Raw genomic sequence first — 20,251 nt, 5'->3', positions numbered from 1 at the left:
AACTTGGATCCATTATATTTGCTCCACTGCCTTACCCTTAATGGATGAAAACTTTGCATGAAATTGCCAATTACATGTCAAATTCAGAACATTTTATTCTGCAGCCCACATTTGTCAGAACTAGATAGTTGCTGATCATGGAAATTCTATACAGGTATCAAGAAGTGAACAGGAACCTGTTGAAAATCTTTATTGAATGAAGAATGGTCACTTGAATCAGTAAACAGAGATGTGTTTGCACCAATGTAATCAAAATCTACATTGGTTAATGCAGCCTAATTGTTCTGTCTGCCAGCCAGAAGGCTAAGTTCAAATCTTACCACAATAAATTGTGAATTGGAAGTTAATTAATATCTATTGGACAAGCAAAGGAAAGTGAGAACAAATGATCCCAAATCATCATGAAGTTGCAATGGTTTTACCCAAAGGAACCTGCTGCTTCTATCGGTCTGTCCTATGCAACTTTACTCCGACACTATACTGTTAACACTTATTGCTCCCCATCAATTGGAGATGTTCATCTGGCCACATTTTTAAAAAATGAATAGTTCAAAATGGGCTAGAAATTATTCAGTGGAGAAAAGGGTACATTGAAATGGTGCTGCATGAGGAGTTTACCAATATTCCCTCATGCATGAGACTCAATGTACCTCTACAGATTTCCCAGAGGAAGGTAGATAACCTGTGGTTTGTGGTAGGGGAGGATAGGATGCTGTACTGGTGGTGGGGATGGGGATCAGACCTGGACTTGATACGGGAAGGTGTGAAGCAAAGGAAACATTGTTAACATCACCTTAAGTCAATGGTTCTTTCAATTCTCCATCTAATAATCCAGAATAAGAACACATTTCAGTCTCTTCCGGGTAATATGATTGATACAACAATCGTAACAGAATCTGAGTGAACTAATAAAACACTTCCATAAGCTTGTTTGTTTCTATCTGCTATGTCAATTAATTCATGGGATAAAACTTCCCCACAAAATTTAAATCTGTTAAAAAACTGTATTTGTTGATTGCTGTCATTAATTTCAATAAATCAGCCAAGTACAGCAATGGATTAATTTGCTTAAATCATATACAGATTGTTGGTTCTTTCCATGTAACTATTTAATTAAAGGTACTGATCAGTATAATTCAAATAGCAAGTAAATAATTGAGACCCATTAAATTTTTCATAACTTCAGTGCTGAGTTACATTAATGACCAGAAACAATGTGGTTAGCTTTTGTCAAGCACTGAGAATTTTGGTATTGGCACTGCAACCTCCTGGCTGATAGTAAAGTTCAAAAATTAAGTGAAGTTTATGAAGAATCTCATTTACATGCATAGCTATAACTGATCAGAAAGGGAGGTGGTCAATGTTTTTCTGTAGTTAATTCTGCAATTTTATTTCACATTTATACAACTGGATTAACATCAATCATTAGAAGTGTGAATACATCAAAAGGAGTCACACACTTACCATGACATCACCAATAAATACACACTCCAAACTTTGTAAATGTCATGAAGAAATTTTCCATTTTATTCCGTACATTTTTCAAAATTTATACACATTTCATTTCATACATTAGCAGTAACTATAATATAGCAGTCACAAGGGGGAGAAAAAAAGATACATATATAAGTGGAATTTTCCTTAGCTAACCTTAGCAATATGAGTGAGATGCAGTAAATCGTCTTAAAAGATTGTACTAGATCAAAGACGGTCGTGTATGTGAAAGTATGCAACATCCATTTTTAGACATGTTGCACAGAATTCTCATAACACACCCAGTTTTTACTTCTCCATAGAAAGAACGACACAGCCACCAATCACGATCCACTTAACACAGAGTTGCCTAAGCGGTACGATGCACAGAAGCAGCCACTGAAAATTGTCGCAGTCACATTCCCGAAACTGAGTGCATTATTAAAAAAATTAACTCGTGCAACATTACAGGAGCTGGCGCACCTCAGTGAAGAGCTATCTGTGCCATAGTTTTTACATGGAGTAAGCCCTTCCCTTGCAGAATGGTGCTCCCCCTACGAGAGTGATTAGTCTTATATGAACATCCTGAGTTTTACAAAAAAAAGCAATTAAGATAAAGGAAAGGATAAAAAGAACTCCATCATAAAATGACATATTTATTAGAAGGTTGATTATTGTATGGCAATTACACTGCATCCTTATTAAAACATACACTAACACAACTACGGTAATATTAACAGCAGTACATCTGTCACACAGGGGAAACAATTAAGCATTATTTTACAGAGGAGAGGTTTTGTATAGCATACTTCAGCAATCAGAAAACATTAGACTTTTTTTTAGGTACATTACAAGAAGACTGTCTCAAATCTCAGTAAAAATTCCACTGTATAACACAGGATTGTTTTGTTATTTTGTGCCCAATACAGAACTGCAATGACATTAATATAATATATAAAATATAACCACAATAGCAAATTTGGACAACTATATTGTGACACAATGGAATTTCTTTCAAAGACAGCATCAGAAAACACATCAGGTTTGAGCTAGTTTAACTAGTGATAATAGTGAATTTAATTTTGAAAAACATAGCTTCCTGATTATGAAATTTGACAGACTGGTGATAACATCCATTGGCATATGCACGGCAGACAACTGAAAACTAAGTAGAAGCAGCTGACATTATTGCAGATAGGACTTCAGATATTGTAGCAACACATTGCAATAATCCAACAATGAACTCTTTGCAGTTAAGAATATCACCATGATTCTCTTCTGAACCCAGTCCTTGCAGTTAAGCATATCGGAAACATTGTAACTAGAGAACTCTTCATCTTAAGTAATTACTGTTCTTTTATAGTTCTGCATCTTTTATAAGCTGGAAGAAAATGTGCACTGAAACTATTTTTATTTAAACCTTGTATGACTTTAATTTGCACAATTTAAATTTTAAATTATCAGTGTTTTGAGTAAGCTAACATATTTTATCGTATATATAATCTTTAAAAATATCTATATTATAATTAGCATGCAATTAAAAAGTGTTAACTTTGTGTTTAGATGACTAATTAGTTGTGATATGCTGCTGCTCTCACTCTCCTTGGGAACTCATAAAATACAGAGTATGCACGACAAGTGATCCTCCCCATCTGGGTAATCACTATCCTATGTACAGTGTAATTAAGTAGATGGAGGACATACTGCCATGATGTACTGTGGAGAGGCAAGTACTGGAATGTGGACAGTAATTCTGCACTAGTACATTTGTCTTATTGCTTTTAGATTCTACGTAATCATAGGGGCCTTCACAGTCTGTTAATGCACCTTGCAGAATGAACAGTGGTAGCTGATGGGATGTGTCATTCAACTTGCCAATATTTGGACTTTGAAGAGGGAGGCAGGTTAAGAGGTTACATGGTGGCAGATGGATGGCCCCTATTGCAGGCTGTACACAGGCTTGTCTCAGCTGTGATCGCAAAAAAACTCAAATCTACCCCTGTTGCCATGATTGTTCTGACTTCCACTAATTGTCAGGGTCTGAATCAATCCAGTGTTCTGTATCCTGTCCCATTTCCAGTCTCTGTATGTCAGATGCAACTTTCCCTGACATCTACCAAGCATTCATTGGAAGGGTGGATGCAGGGAGAAAGTTCATCTTCAGTGATAAACGATGTGTAATAATATCAGTTACCAATTACATTTTCCTTTACATTCAGTTTCACACTGGAACAAAATCTGAGGGAAATTGAGTGTAAGTAGTGATTGATATTTTCACACATGTTTTGTACAATTTCTTCTCACTTGGCGTTTTAATTAAAAAGTAGTCCATTTTAACTGGGGAATCAAACACTCAATACTACAAACAGAACCATTCAAACACAGAAGATATAGAGAGCCATCAAGGCTATGGATGCCTTTGTTTTCCACATTTCAGTTGCTCATGCAGCATAACTGTGAGTTTTGTGGGTTTTAATTCATTTTGCAAGCAAAATTTACTCTTTAAATCCTACGATATGCATTTTAAATGTGAAGGTATTATTACAGTAGGGAGTACAGTTTTGATGCCTGAACATGAATGGAAGCTTAGTAACTGTGCCAAAACTCATCAAAGAATGAAGGATCATCTTCAATGGGATTTCCACTTCTCTAAAATTGGACACTGTCCAAAACACACCGGAAAAGCCACAGATTGAAGTACAAATAAAACAGATTCTTCAGAACACATCCAATAAAAAGAAAAAGAACTTATTTTCCAGCTTCTATATTTTCTCTGGCTGACATCAAATGTCTACCATTCTCAATTACACTTGTTCCAAACTTTAGACAAGTAGAAAAATATTGGGTGCATTTTTCATCTACCTACCTCCTTGGTTATACCTAAAAACAGAGGCAGCAGAGGAACCAAATCTCATGGAGAATTGACCCATGTAGATCACCAATTGTTCCATTTCCAGGTTACAATTTAAATTGTCACGCGGAAACGTTAATGTACACAAAATAATTATCAGTTGATTCAGTTAACATCCTAATGTCATTTTCACCTCTTCCAAAATTGCAAGGTAAGGTAATTTGAGTGAGATTTGAAGGAACTGTTAGCCACAGGAGAGGAAAGCTGTGCAGATCTGTCACTCATTTCAACTGCAGCTGGTTGTATTTCTTGAGCTTCTAAAACAGGGAGTCCCTGGGTTATGTAAGGATTCCATTCCTGAGAACTTTCCATAAGTCAGAAACAAACAATTTGCCCAAAACAGTAATGTAAAATCTTTACGGCCCTCAGGGACTGTTTGCAAAGAATAGACTGGGGAAGGTCAGTGTAGGTGATTGGAGTTGTTACCAGCAAGTGAACTGTGACAAGTACTTGTCTGAATGCAGCCTCGGTGGAATAATGTGGGGAGCTGATCTGCTATTCAGCAGGAAAACTATTGATAGTTTAATAAAGTGTGTGCTAATGGGTTTATAACATTTGATCTCATCTCAAGGAGAGTTTGGAGAATGCATTTTCTATGGGTGATCTCTGCATTGTTTCCTGCTGCAGATATTCGAGTCCTGTACCTGACAGAAGAATATGTATAAAGTCAGATTTCTGTAAGTCGGATCTTCCATAACCCAGGGACCTTCTGTTCCTGATGTCTTTGCTGTATTTGCTGCAATAATTCCCCTGCCTTTATGCATTGTGTTTCTTTTTTACCTTCCTCTTATTGATTCTGGCAATAGGCCCTTCAAGCTTAGAGGCCTTGTTGGACTTACTGCTCCCTCATTTGGTGAACTGCCCACAAGACCAAGATTAATGCGGGCAGCTCAATGCTTTAATATTCCCGAGAGTTAATGATGAGAACTAAATACACCAGGTGGGTAGAGTGGATGTGCTGCCTGTCCTGCACTCAAGGTAAACTGGCCAGAAAAAAACTTCCCCTACTTTGTGACTTCACTATTCTTTTTCAATATCTCAGTTCACCCAAGGAACAAATCACTTCACTATGTGATACTTGGAATATTGCTAAAGTAAGTCATGATTTAAAAAAAAATCCTGACTGAAAATATTTTCAACTTATCATTTTCATCTCTAATTTCCTTATTTTCCTATCACAGCCATTCCTAACTCTTTTTTTCTGCTATTTTCACCATCTCAACAATCTGTTGTTCTATTTTTTTTATTACCTTTCAAAGTAGGATGGCACAGTAAATCTCTCCTTTCTTAAGCAATGAGCTACATTACCAGTCAACAGTGCAACTAAACACAAATTAATGCTCTCTACTGGTATTACTGCTGCAGAGGCGATGTGTATTAGCATAGTTGAATGTCTCCTTACAGTTGGAAAATTGAATCATAGAATTTACTGATGGTTCTTCAATTGGAGCTGTCCACTAAGTTGTCTGAGAAGAATTTGTGAACTTTTCACTGTAACAGTGAACAGACGTCTTCAGGAAATATTTCTCTTCGTGACTTATTGTGTGCAGGGTCTTTGACAAGTAGTTTTTTTAAATGCACACAACACTTGGAAACTTGAAGGATGGTGTTCCTTTGTGCACAGTGTGTAACAAAATAGTAAACATGCTTTTCTAGAAATTGGGTTTCATCTTTTTGTGTGCCGAAACTATGGTGTGTATAGGGTTAATCCCCAATTGGATCCCTCACATAAAAGCAATATTTACCAAAAAATGTGTTAGAAGAAGATATGTGAGAGCTCTTTCTGTGCCTAAAACATGATCCGTGTGTTTCCCTTTGGGCACTGCTTGGTTAGTACCGATTGGTGAACCTTTGCCATGCTGGTCACTAGAGAGGTGTCAGACACGAAACATAGAACAGTACAGAACAGGCACAGGCTCTTCGGCCCAACTTGTCCATGCTAACTATGATGCCAATCTAACTCATCCCATCTTGTGTGCACGTGGTCTGTATCCCTCTGTTCCCTGCCTGTTCATGTGTCTGTCTAAATGCCTCTTAAACATTGCCATCATATCTGCTTCTACCACCTCGCCTGGTAGTGTGTTCCAGAAACCTACCACTCTCTGTCTTGCCTTGCAAATCTCCTTTAAACTTTTCTCCTCTCACCTTAAATCTATGCCCTCTAATATTTGACATTTCCTCCCTTGGAGAAAAAAAACTATCTACCCTATCTATGCCTCTCATAATTTTATATATTTCTATCAGATTTCACCTCAGCCTCTGACGCCCCAGAGAAAACAATCCAAGTTTTTCCAACCTCTCCTTATTGCTAATACTCACCAATGCAGACCTTAAAGGAATTCTCCTTTGGCAGTCACAGAACAGCTGCATAAAAGGCTACCATGGAGGTATGAAAGAACACGGGGGCAGAGCAATGTGGTGATCTTCAATATAAATAGGCACCCACAACCTCCATGTAATCATCAGTCCTGATGGAGTCCCATCTCGTGAGTGGATTGCGAGGTGAAGAATCACCACCAGGCAGAGATGTGGCTCTGATGTGCACAGTGTAAATCAATGAGAGAACAAGCATTGATAGGGTTTGAAATATCCCGAGCATGGAATATTGAGGCTGACAGAAGCTGTGTGAAGGATATCAATGTCAGAATGGATGTGTTTAACTCGTGACTGGCAAATTCAGTGTGCTGTGCACCTATTTTATCTTAATGTCTAACGATAGTTGGAGGTTGCAGTCAAAAGCAATAATTTATGCTGACACAGTAGGATATGTGTGACTTGTGATGTTCTACGGTATGTGACTGGCACTAGAAAAACGTCAGACACGCTGAGGTGAATAGCATGCCGAAGTGATCAGGCCAATTTCCTGACAGGCTTGATTTCACCTGAAAATGATAGCCTGTGCAGACTAACCTGGGTTATATAGAATTTGTTCATGACAAACAGGCGCGAGGGATCTTATTTCCAGGCAGTACTTTGTAAACTTGTTTATGGTACCAGCACAGAGGAAATGTTCCTCTAATGTGTCAATTCTGTCACACATTGATTAAACAAAAATCAAGATATGTAAAATGAATTCCAAAATAAGAGCATAGTCTTTCAAAGTATTTCTTTGCAATATGTGTTAATTAGATGTGTTGGAGTTACTTTGGTATGAATAATGTGAAATTAAATAATCAGCACTACTAAAATGGTGAAATTACAGGTCCTTCTCTGTTTGCTTGGCTTAGCACATTAACTCCACTACACAAATATTCCAGGGTGGCACCATGCCAGGTGCAGATAACTCAAAATTCCAGAACCATATCCTGCAGTCATTATCAAAATGCCTGATGCAAATTTGTTCCGACACCATTTGGACACTTTTGATTTAAATCACTGTTAAAGCAAATAATAACCAAAGCCTCTCTTCAGCCACTTACAGCAAATAAATAACAGAGAGAAAAATCAACCCTTTATTATTAATACTGAATGAATAGCCATCCCCAGTTCCACAACAGGCCTTTCTACACTTCCTTCTTCCATTTCACATCTGTAGAATTGCATTAAAGAAAAATAATTTTTTGCAAGCAACCAAATTTGTTGCAGACATGAAGTAAAATCAGTAATGTAAGTAGACAGCTGCTTCAAAGGAGTGCAATTCATTACCAGCCAAAGGTCCAAAAACAGAAAGTGCTGGGAATGCCCAGCAGGTCAAGCAACATCTCTGGAGGGAAAAACAGTTAATGTTTCAAGTCAATGACCTGTGATTTTGTTCTCTCTCCACAGATGCTGAGTATTTCAGCATTGGCATTTTTAATTTCAGGTTTCTAAGACCTGCAGATTTTTGATTTCCAAGAATTACAAAAAAAATCTCAATTCAAACACCTTAGGCAGGCTGAACATTCCAGTAATATAACATGTGGCAACTCCAATTCCTAACTCACTTCTATATTACCACAGGCTGAACAAAGTCATGCTGTGATCGTTGGCAAGTTCAGTCAGCGTTGTCTGCAATTTATTCTACTGAACTGGCATGTGATGTGATATCAGATCAAGGAATATGATGTAATAACAGGCTAAATGGGAAATAATATTCTCACTATCCTTTAGCTTAGCAGAATGGCCTGGTTTCTGATAACATCCATACGGTACCATATGGCAGAGAAATACATTCTCATTATTCATGTTGTCAATAGGGAAAAGGGACTGAAACTAGTAAGAGTGAAGCAAATGCGACCTTCTTGAGAAAGGAACGTGCAAACAAAAACATTTGGGAGTACATTGGAGGGATTAATTGAAAGGGAAAAAAATCCCTACAGTTTTATACAAGTTGCTCAGTTTATGGTACCCTTAGTATAACATTGCCTGGAAGTTTCCTTCAGAATATTACATAGCATATGTAGCATAATCCATCCACACCATTCACTACTTCCTCCTGCCTTTGCAACACTATCCACATTATCTAATATTCTGCAGGTTATACCTTCCAGACTATTATTTTGTCTTTATTATATTCCCCCACACTATGTATCATCCTCTACACTATTTAATCTCCTATATATAATACATTCCCATAAAATACGTTTTATCTTCTCTGTCCCTGTACTTATTTGGTATTCTCTGTCGGGCCAGATTTTTTTTCTCTGTTTTAACCAATAATAACTGAAAATACATTCTAAAGCCCTACTTAGAAACTTCAGTTTTAAGTATATATACGAATAATCTTTTCTTCGGTTATATATATTTTAATGTCAAGCACTTATTTTTCATTAGGAATTTGGATATCGTGCACAAGCGATTGAGCAATCATATTTTTTTGTGACTACATGATAGTATACACCAGTCAATGAAGTGATGGAATGATTTTGAGGGGAAAAAGAAATCTAGAATAGTAAAAATAGAGATGGCAATAGTTGACTTTCAAAGTGCAGGTATTATCATTATCATTAGTAATTCTTTGCAGAAACCAAAAGTTGATATACAAGCCCAAATGTTTGTCTTGTCAAATAATAACTCAGAAAGAAATTACAAACTAAACCAAATACAAAACAGAAATAATTCTAGCCCTTGCTGTAGAATACTGCCACATCTCCTGATCACAATTATTAATTGTACCATGATTATATCACACCAGTAGTACCACAATGACATTATCAATTCTATGGCTGCTAATATGCCCCTGGAAATCTATTTTGACACTAATTAACAGAATGACTTAGGTTTCACCACACAACATCAAGATACAAAGGAATGATTAAGGCAGCAAGTTCCTCTCAAGGTTAACATGATGATTATAAACCTTCTCAGGTTTAAATTTATGATTCCATTTGAATAGGTTGTTGTCATTGTTACCTGGGGATCACTTCACACTATCTCTCCTGATACCCTTTTCTGTAATTTGCAGGAGTAGGATTAAGTGCTCACCCAAAAGATGTCATGAAAAGGATCTGCAATCAATAGAAATAAAAAGCAAAAAGGGTAAACATCTCTTTACTTCTACAATGGTGATGCCAGGTCTTGAGGCAGGAGTTCAGCTTTGTATTAATGTGGAATATCAACTGATGTTGCAATCTGGGTTTACTATTTGTCACTGCTCACTTTTTAAGTGGTGCAGTTTAACGTTGATTAAAGTGGGATGGGTTTTTTTGTTTGTTATGTTTTATTTACCACAATCAGATGCCTGCAGTAGATTTGACCTATGCTGCTGAAATATGCTTCCAGCTCTTTGTAGGTTTGTTAAGGGTATAGGAACTGAATTAATCTTGTGAAGGAAGCTTACATTTTTAAAACATGAGCTGATAAGACTGTCACTTCAGCATGTATATGCGGCTCTTTAGATCCTCACTGTTTTGCAGTTCACCTGAACTTCCCACTTTTCATGGCAAGGACATCTGAATGAGAGCATACACATGACCAAATTTAACAAATGAACTGGTGATGGTGGCCATGTCCTACAGAATGCATGGAGAACACATTTAATAGCTAACAGGACTGGCTGAGCACTTGGAATTCTTTTGGTTTACCTAATTAATAAATGGAGTGGGAGTATAGTGGAGACAGTCTTCTTGCAAAGGGATACAAACATAATTAAGAAAAAAAATGACTACACCTTACAGCATACCTTCACAAAATAAAAAAAAATCAATCTTCAAATGTACAAGTGATATCTACAGCTTGATATTATTTCATCAAGTAACAGGTTTGTTTTTATGGAAAGATGGAAGTAATACCTGTAAGTGGTCAGAAGCAACCTCATGGAAGGGTCTCGATCTATCAGAGAGCAGCTTCAACTGGGTGATGGTGCAAGTCTTATGACAATCAGGAGCTTCAGCATTAAAAGATGGATCAAAAGAGAGAGCAAGTACACATTCTTCCAAAGTTCACTGTCTGGCAGGTGTCTATATCTACTGGTGAGACAGACAGATGAACAATCAGGCATTGTGTTGATGGGATGAGAAATGTACTGGTGGTAGTTTTACAGCACTAGCAAACTCCAAGCGACAGTGTACCTTTTTCTGCAAAAGCATATAACATGTGCTGTTCTATTTTAGGCAGTAATGAAATGAAGTCTATGGAAGTCTGAAGAAAGAATTCATCTTTTCTCAGTGCATTTAATGTCACTGAGATTTTTTATTGTATTTAGTCTGCCTGATGATCATCTGCTTCCCGAGGCAGTGAGGACCTGATACTCCCGGGTGGCATCCTACCCAAGCTCTGACCAGGTCTACAATTGGGGGTGAATTTTCAAAACAATTTCTTCGCCTGCCTGCTGTAACTTCAGCAGAAAGACTTAGAAACCCCAAGGGAATTCATCATTAATTTTACACAACCATTCCTGGCACGATTAAATGTCAGAAAGGCCATTCAAGATGAAGAGGATGGATCCAGTTTGTAAATGAATATAAATTCTTCTGTACCCTGGTTAGAGAAATTTGAATGGTTGGAATTTGAACTAAAATAGCAACCAATGGTTCACTCTCAACTACACACCAGGTGACTATTCCTACTATTGGCAAGATTTCCAATGATGTCATTTTGTTTAAAGTGATAAGCAACCAACATAAATTCACTTGGACTGACCCAGAATTTAAATTTGTTTGTTTTGATTTCAGGGTTGAGATTATCCCAGCTCATGCATTTCTATAGGCTGTGGACAGTGTAATGCACCAACGCTCATATAAAATGCAAATATATGTAATTTTCTTTCAAGCAAACTCAACTATCCTTTACCATTAAATAATAACCAGGAGCATCTTGAAATGGGGACCATCTTGATTTTATCTGAAGTGATCTATTTTACATTATGTTTATGAGCATTCTGTTCTTTACCTGATTGTAAACAGCAGTTCTTGATGTCTTGATCAATTTTGAATATTTAAATTCTTTTGAAAATCTTGTTTAAGATATCTGGAGATAAACTGTAATGCTGAATGAGAGAGAGTAAAACTGGAGAAATGTATGAAAATTAATCATCCGAATTTGGCTGATACCTTCAGCCTTTTTTTGATCCCTTGCACATCATGGACAGTGAACCTCCCAAGAGTGCAAAAGAGACATCTCAGAAACTTGAGTTCAGGCACTGAGAAAGACTGGCTATGCTGGTTCACCCTCTGATTTCCTTCCTTTAGTTGGAGAGCACCTGCCCCCAACCCTCCATTCCTACTTGACAGTCCAACCAGGGATAGACACTGGCCCTAATTTGAACTCTGCATCGCATTTGGTGGCAGAGCTAAAAACTCACCCACTGTTCCAGAAATAAGACTAATGATTACTTTTCATCTCAAGTGCCTGATTTAACTTCCACCAGGCGATTTCTCACCCATTCTGGGGAGGGAGATGGCAGAAAATTTTATTGAGATAGGCAATGGAAAAATCGGTTGCCAAGGAATTCTGGTGTAACTGGAAGAAAGGGGGGCAGTCCATGTTACTTAAACTTTCCTTGTGTGATCTGTAGGAAATATAATTCTTCTTCCTGAACCCACAAGGAAAAGAAAATGGCAGAAGTACTCATTCCTTTGGGCCTGATATATTTCACTGTTGGTTTGGCAGTAAATCCCCTGCCTCTTTGTGCGCTGAGTTAAAATCTGGTTCTAATGGTATCATTAAGACCAACAGCACATGGTAAGAAGGACTCACCAGCCATGGCCAGGTGTCCTAGCTACCTGATCAGTTTGCCTGGCATCTTCAAGGCAGGCAAATAACTTGCTTGACACACACACACTAAAGCGAGAAACTGTGGCCACAAAACTGCACTCCATGCATCAAAATACTGCCTGAAAAATCCTTCAATTACATTTTCAGAAATAACATAGAAGTTTCCAAAAACAATTCATCTCTGGAAATATCTCAGAGATTATTTGGCCATAATTTGCTGTGAAGGACATTTCCACCAGCAGCTCTCTCTCACTGTTCTTCATCTGAGCTGAGGCAATTTTTAAGCAGCCTGATCTATCACAGAGCTTCAAAGGTGCCTGATCCCGTTGTCACAAAGTGCATATATGGTACAGAAAGCACTGAATAACAATAATTAAGAATAATTGCTATTTACCTTTCCTTCTCAATGGCATTGAATCAAATTGCTGTCATGGTTAAGATTAGACAAAGACGCAGAGACTGAGGATTGAATGCTGGACCTTTTGGCCTGGATCACTTTGTGTGTCGGTACTAAGCTAACTAAGAAGCAAAGCATCTCCAGAAAATTAAAATTAAAAGCTCGGAGGCAGAATGATCTGTGTGAAGAATAATAGGCCTCAGCGAGACAAGCTAGTAGAAGAGTGGATAGATGGGCTTATTGCCGTGAATGCAAGGTGTTACATTTAGGTAGGATGGATAAGATAATACAAAGTAGAGGGCACAGATCTAAAAAAGAACAGAGAGAACTGGGGAGCATATCCACACAGTTCATTGAATGTGACAGGGCAGGTTGAGAAGGTGCTTGAAAAGCAAAGGGGATCCTAGACTTTATAGATAGGGGGATAGAGTGTAAGAGCAACAAAACCATGTGTCATTTTGGACCTTTATTAAACACAGTTCAAGCCACCACTAGAGTTGGGTGCCACAGTTCAGGAAAGATGTACAAAGCTTTAGAGAGGGTGCAGAGGCGATTTATTCATATGATTTGAGTAACGGGGGACTTGGTTATGTGGCTAGACTGGGGCTGTTCCACTTGGATCTGTTAAAGGTATTTAAAATCATAAAGGGTACAGACAGGCAGGTGGAGAGAAACAGAGGTGCCAAGAACCAAAATGAAAGTGATTGGCAGGGTCTGGAATGCACTGCTCTACTCATAGAGGAGGCAGCTGTGATATTCAAGAAGCTGGATGTGTATCCAAGTGGAAGAGTTTGCGGGGCTGTGGGGATAGAGTGGGTCTATACTATCTGCCTGGATTGCTCTTGCATAGAAACAATCAGACTTAACCAGCTGAATGGCTTCCTTCTGTGGTGCAAGCATTCTGTGATTCTGTGAAGTTGGCTCTTCTATAATTTTCTGTGTGACTTATTCATGACTAAAGTTACAGATTGGCTGTTAGCAGCCCATCATTGAAAAAAAAGATTAAAAATGACAAAACCTAAAGTATTTGCAAAATATACATTGGTTGGTCATGGATTCCAACAACCTCATGGATTTACCAGTTCGGGATTGTCAGGTCTGAGGATGTCTCCACAGCTGCTGCAGAGGTAGAGATAAATTAGGTAGATTTAAGCATGGTTAGTTTTTCCTTCTCAGTGAGATCTTGCTAGCTTTTCCAAATATAACCAAGGATAAACCTCAACCAAGTAAGAACATGTCAGCTGGAAAGAACCCAACATCCTTCCAGCTAAATATCAAATAATTGAAGCCTGTTCTATTGTTCCAATGCACATAAAAGATTTGGCATTTTTAGAGTTGTAATTAGTTTTCTTGTGCTTGCATGTGAACTTAAAGACAGTTGATGAAAGTAGTTCTGAAAATGATCAGTAATAATATTAATTCACTACAGGAGCAATAAGCCTCATGTAACTTTGAAGCTTTAAAACTCCAGCTTATAAGGTATGCATTGTAAGGTGTCATATTTGAGAAAAAAATTGAAGGGCATCACCTTAAAGAGCACTGTGTAAAAAATAAGATGAATTTATGGGTACTGAACCCATAAGAGAATTGGAAGTTCAGTAAAAAACATCTACATTCTGATATAAAGACAATTACTTCCTGCATCATCTCCAACATCTACTTATCAGTTCACATCAGGGAATGTACAGGGAATTTTAACCACCTTTTAGTAAAATGTATACCATCATGTTACAACAGGTATTGTGGAGGCTGAAAAAGAATATCCTGCATTAAGCATCTGAAAGCTGATCTGTATCAATTGCTTTGGCTGAACAACAAACTAAGTGTTCAGTAAAAGTGGATGACAGTGTTGAAATTAGCAAGAAGTTAAATACGACAATGATAGTAAAGGAACCTTCGGGCGTGACACATCTGGATGTATATCCCTTCAAGTGATGAGGTCTGAATCCCTAACATGCTGTTGTAAGGCAATGTAGGGAGGAATACACTTTGATTAAACAGTATATGGGTTACTAACAACTCTGGGTACTCAACCAGTACAAATCTCATTCATTGCAAAGTTGTTCTGTATCTGCGGACCTGGCACTCAGCTTGTAGTCTTTGCTTGGGCAGGTGGGTTGAGTGTGGGGTGACTTTGAAAACAGGAAGAGCAGAAAATTAACTTACCACTAAAGGAAATGCTGCTCTGTTTATTTATGACTTCCTTTACTCCACCTTGCAGGCACAATTTGCCACATGTGCTTTGATCCGATTGTATTTCACAGTATTCAGCATTGTGCCCTGCTCTGTTGCTGCAAAAAGCCATTTAATATGTGACAAAAACATGACAGTGGTCAGAAATTCAAAGAAAATCCTTCATCCTTAAAGAACTGAAACAAATAATATCACAGAACAGCATGTTATCTGTTGGATTGGAGTTTCATTTATAATTATTATATAATTCAAGGTACCTTCGTGGCTCTGAAATAACAAAATTAGCCAAATCTACATTGTTATTTTTAGTAGTAAGTTTTAATATATTTCACCATTCCTGTGTATTCTGTAATATTGCTCTTACTGCTTCAAGGTAGCTCAAGCTTAAGCACAGAAAAGGTTGATTCTGTGAGACCATGCATTCAATCAGCTCACCTCTGAGCTCAGAAAAGGTGTGTGAAGGGTTGAAGTCTGGTTCACAAAATTTAAGTTGATCTTTTATGATATTTTCATTATTAAGTTGAGAATATATTGATATAATTTGCAGCATATATTAGTTTTCGACTTCAGAAGCAAACTCTCCACCTTGCACTTAACATTTTAAAATTGGGGTAATTTGCAGTGCAGTGAAAGGCAATCCTGGTTCATAATGTGTCAGCAGTTCCAGGAAGAAACTTCTGTGACATTGTCGGAACCTGAAGTGATTTAGTGACTAGTTCTCAGCCAATGCATTACTACCCGAACAAACTGCTTTCTACCTGGAAGGCTGCAAGAGGCTACTGTGTTTTTTCAAGCACATATTTGAATACTTGAAAGTTTCATTCCAACACAATTAAACAGTTTTGTATTATTCAACCGAAAAGTATGCAACACTGAAGCAACTCCAGGATAACATTAGAAAGACCCTTTATTCCTGTGTTACCTACCAACTTCCACTCATGCCATACCTCCCACTTCTGAGAAAAAAAATTCCTCTGGTCTAGAATTTGCTAAGTGGCTCAATTGCATAATAGCACTTCAAAGGAACAAAAGGTCAGCATTTCAGGTTCCACTTGGCCCAGATTTGTACAGTCATATTGTGGGAAAACTATCGCCTAAAATATTATCATCACAGTAGTACTAAACATGCTACATAGCAAAAGTTGCATCTTGTACTCTGCTTCCAAAATTTGGCTTTGTTTACTGAAGCAGAACTGAATTTAATATGCAGAGTAGAACTGCTAAGTGGTGTGTTTAGTGCTCATGATGGGATCAATTCTTAGGTAGAAGATGATCCAAGCACACAATCATCTTCTGCCTGAGGCTTGCTGGGTACAGCAATCGATCTTACTGTCAACCCTACAAACTGAGATTTCTCAACTTAAAATAAATGAGAAGCGAACAATCATAGCTTGAGATTAAAATAACCGCAAACATCCGAAGTTCAAAGTCTAACATTACCTCCAAGATTATTCCAACTATCTTCTGCAACAAAAAAAATTAGAACAAAATCTCACGTAGCCAGAAGTAGTTTTTAAACGGGTACCATTGTTTACATTTAATTTCTCGTTGAAATGCATCATGCCAACAAAATAAAAGGGATACTGCAGCTTTAAGCAATCACATGGCTTCCCTTTTTATAAACTAGTAACACAGAAACTTGGAGACACCAATAGTACAGGATGCTGGAAAGGCCTTCCCTGAATGCATTTCATATGGCCATCGCATTCTCTTGTGATTGGTTAGCAATTGTGGCCTCGTTCCACTGCAACACAGGAAAAGCCTTCAGCAGGTTTTGTAAGTATATTGGACTCAGTGCAGAAATATGGTTATGTGCACACATAATACACAATCAAATGGAAACTGAGGAGTTATATATTTACTTTAACGTACATGACAGATACAATTGTATTAGTTTCCACAATTTATATATTAGGGTGAAAGTCGATATGGGCCTAAACGTTAGTGAGATATATTTCTGAAATAGAATTGCTCTAAGATAAAGATCCTTAAACTTTAATGTAAAACTGCCCCTTTTGTTATAAGTGTGCAGCTTATTTGCTAAACGCTTGCTCAGCTAGCCAATGGGCTACAGTCCACCTGTTAATTAGCCAATGGTCTACAGGCATATTACATTATTTACTGGTAGTCTACAAATAGTATACAGGTAAATTATATCATCCACCCAGTAAAACCACAGACAGCTTTACGTACGTGAGGGCAAGGTACCTGCATAAATAAACATCATTAAAAGCATAAAATATGTAAACACTACATCAGCTAAAACATGGAGGATTAAAAATTGGAAAATCAACAGTAACCGAACTAACAGTTCTGACAGCAAATATGCACCAGCGCCCTGCAGCCAACAGAGGGGAAATATCAGTATGGACTCACAAAAAACAAATACTTGTCAGCACAGAACCTATACGCGATGTTTTATAGCCTGTGCACAACCTGTGCAGGGCAAAGTTTATTTGTTCTGTTCGGGTTAGAGGCAGTGCGCTGTTCAATGGTGGCACGCCACGTCAAAATTTGAAGAGGAAGTGGACGAAGAGTATCACCAGTAGCCATAGTGATGGAGTCATTCCTGCAGGCGCGCGGTTATTCCCATCAAGCACTGCTCCAGGACCTGTGGATTGATAAGCACATATTACCAACTGAGTGACATGCATCAGCTTTTGGAGCTCACAGTAATGTGGACCCTGACCTGAAATGCCTCTGAGAGGTGCTTGAAAGCTTTAAAGTCACTGCATGTTAAGGAACAGTGAGATAGAAATTCATCCTTAGTCAAATGTTCTAAATGCACGATACAATGGCAGACATTCAATTCTACTTCCGGACTGCAAGCTTAACACATGCATTCGAAGTATGTGCAACCTCAGTACTGTCCAGTTTTAAAACATATTTTAAAACAAATTTTAAACTTAATCCTTTAACTGCATTATTTGGGATTGTCGGAGAAAAAGATATAACTTTGGAGGCTTCTGATTTACACAGTCTGGCTTTTATTTCTCTTATAGCCAGGAGGGCTGTGTTGCTTAAATGGAAGAAAGTTACTCCGCCTACTCATGCTTAATTGTTACGGGATGTTATGTCATACCTGAATCTAGAGAAGATCCATTGCTCAATTCTTGAATCTAACTTAGACTTTCAAACCCTGTGGGGACCTTTTTTGAATTATTTTCAAAACCTTTGACTTGGTGACTAAAGTACAGATATTGGCACGGTTTTTCCTTGTCTTTATTTTTACCAAACAGCTCTGATTTTTGGTAGTGGATGTAGATTCTTTTTTATAATAAAATTATTCTAATTTTTTTTCTTTATTAACTAACTATCACATGTGATTATTAATTTAGAGTATTGTGACCTCAAGTATAATTTAACAATGTATTCAGTAGCATTTTTACTCTCTTTTTGATGCAAGTACTCTGTATTTTTTTGTGGAATTAATAAAAATATTGTAAAAAGAAAGAAATTCATCCTTAGTCACATGTTCTAAATGCACAATACAATGGCAGATGTTCAATTCTGCTTCCAGACTGCAAGTTTAACACATGCATTCGGAGTATGTGCAACCTCAGTACTGTTCAGGAGGTCTGAGGGTTGCATTTCCTTTAACTTCTGGAATAATAATTGAAGTTCTACATTTTGCTGTGAAAATTCTAAATGAAATAAAATTGGGATTCCAAATTCAGCTCTGTGCAGCATCAAACTATTTAAATTTTACCACATTTTGGTGTTAGGTTTTGTTAGCAAATTTTAATTCAAAATATATCAAAGAAGAAGGAAGTATTTTATGGTGTGCTCAAAGTTTCAGGCCACATAGATGGGTTGCAATCTGATAATATGTCTTATTGTATGTCTCATTCTGTGTTTATTGGACATCTCTTTCTATGTTGAAATCAAATAGATTGACATGGTAAGAATTCACACTGATGCGGAAGACAGTGATCTTCTGAGACTGGGGTCAAGGTAGAGTTGTCCACCTGTTAACCAAAAGACACTCTCAACTTTGGTTTATGCATTAAAAGAGCACTGGAGAATTAGATTTCCATTCAGCATCCCAACTCAACAATTCTCTATGGAGTCTCAAGAGAGACATTTGAAGTCCAAAATGAGACAGAGTGGACCTCAAGCTCTGATTAGGCCTGAGGTGGTTTAACCTGAAGCTCTGCCTCCAACACTGTTATGTTGGTACCTGCAGCTGTCAAACGCTAACTTCACTGTTTCTGTGATAATCAGGGACATCAAAAACAGTTGATACAGATTAAAATAAAAAATAGTCAAAATGAAATATTAATAAATTTAGTTAATAATTAACTCTGGGGTCACCCATTTTATTTACTTATTTGCTTATATGCTCATTTTAATGTCACTATTAATTAACAGATATTATTAATTACATTAATAGTTCATCAATAATTATTTGTGCCTCATTAATTTATTAATATTTCAAATGAATGGGGTCACACTTAGAGTGCCAGCAATGACTGGAGTAAAGTTGAGGAGGTGAATGAGAAGTGTATCTGGCTCCTCAGCTCACTATGTTCCAGAGCTGTCACTCAGCACCACAGTGCAACAGGAGGTTGGATGTGTCGGCACCTAACCTTCAACAATTCCAAACTCTGCAGCATGCGGATATAGAAGTTCAAGGCATGCAGAGCAGCAGAGGGTGCATGGGTGATGGTTCCATGGGAACGCAGCCTATAATGATACACGATCTATCCTCTTGTGCATTTAAATACAAATGACAATTTAATAGCTTGACTGTCGCAGATCGTATTTGGACAGGATTAGAGGTGGAACACTTCTCCAAGCCGATTGGAATAGTATCCAATAAAAAGGTAACTGCTTGGTCTCAAAATGAGAATAGAGTTAGCTGACTGAAAATTCATCCCCGGCCATTAGAATTAAATGCAGCACACCTTCATGCCACACTTAGCACCAGACAAGGAAGTTCTCAGCAAGGATCCTGAAGAATAAAATTATTGCTGTGCTACACCTGGATAATGCAATAATTCTGTATCTTTCTCTGCTGAAACTGCCTCCAAAAATAATCTTCTTCAGAAACCACCTTGCTGATCCCAGAAAGCCTCCTCTTACTTTTACATCAGTTGCTTACTATTTAATTGGTGTTGGATCATCTCCAATCAATAGTGTAT

The 20,251-nt window shown here is 37.6% G+C and overlaps 1 protein-coding gene across 6 annotated transcripts in view; it reads right to left on the bottom strand.

The window, feature by feature from the left end:
* Positions 1-1,504: 1,504 nt before the first annotated feature.
* opcml (opioid binding protein/cell adhesion molecule-like) overlaps positions 1,505-20,251 on the bottom strand; it is a 1,812,735-nt gene continuing 1,793,988 nt past the window's right edge. For all 6 annotated transcript variants that reach the window (XM_052039681.1, XM_052039683.1, XM_052039680.1 and 3 more), the window contains one exon: positions 1,505-17,718. In XM_052039681.1, coding sequence (XP_051895641.1) covers positions 17,615-17,718 — 104 coding nt within the window. In that variant the 3' untranslated portion in view covers positions 1,505-17,614. The remainder of the gene's footprint in view (positions 17,719-20,251) is intronic.

Source organism: Pristis pectinata, chromosome 27 (assembly GCF_009764475.1).
Source record: "Pristis pectinata isolate sPriPec2 chromosome 27, sPriPec2.1.pri, whole genome shotgun sequence".
NCBI classification, from domain to species: Eukaryota; Metazoa; Chordata; class Chondrichthyes; order Rhinopristiformes; family Pristidae; genus Pristis; species Pristis pectinata.
The sequence above is the reverse complement of the archived record's forward strand: the minus strand, read 5'-3'. Positions and strand labels throughout refer to the sequence as shown.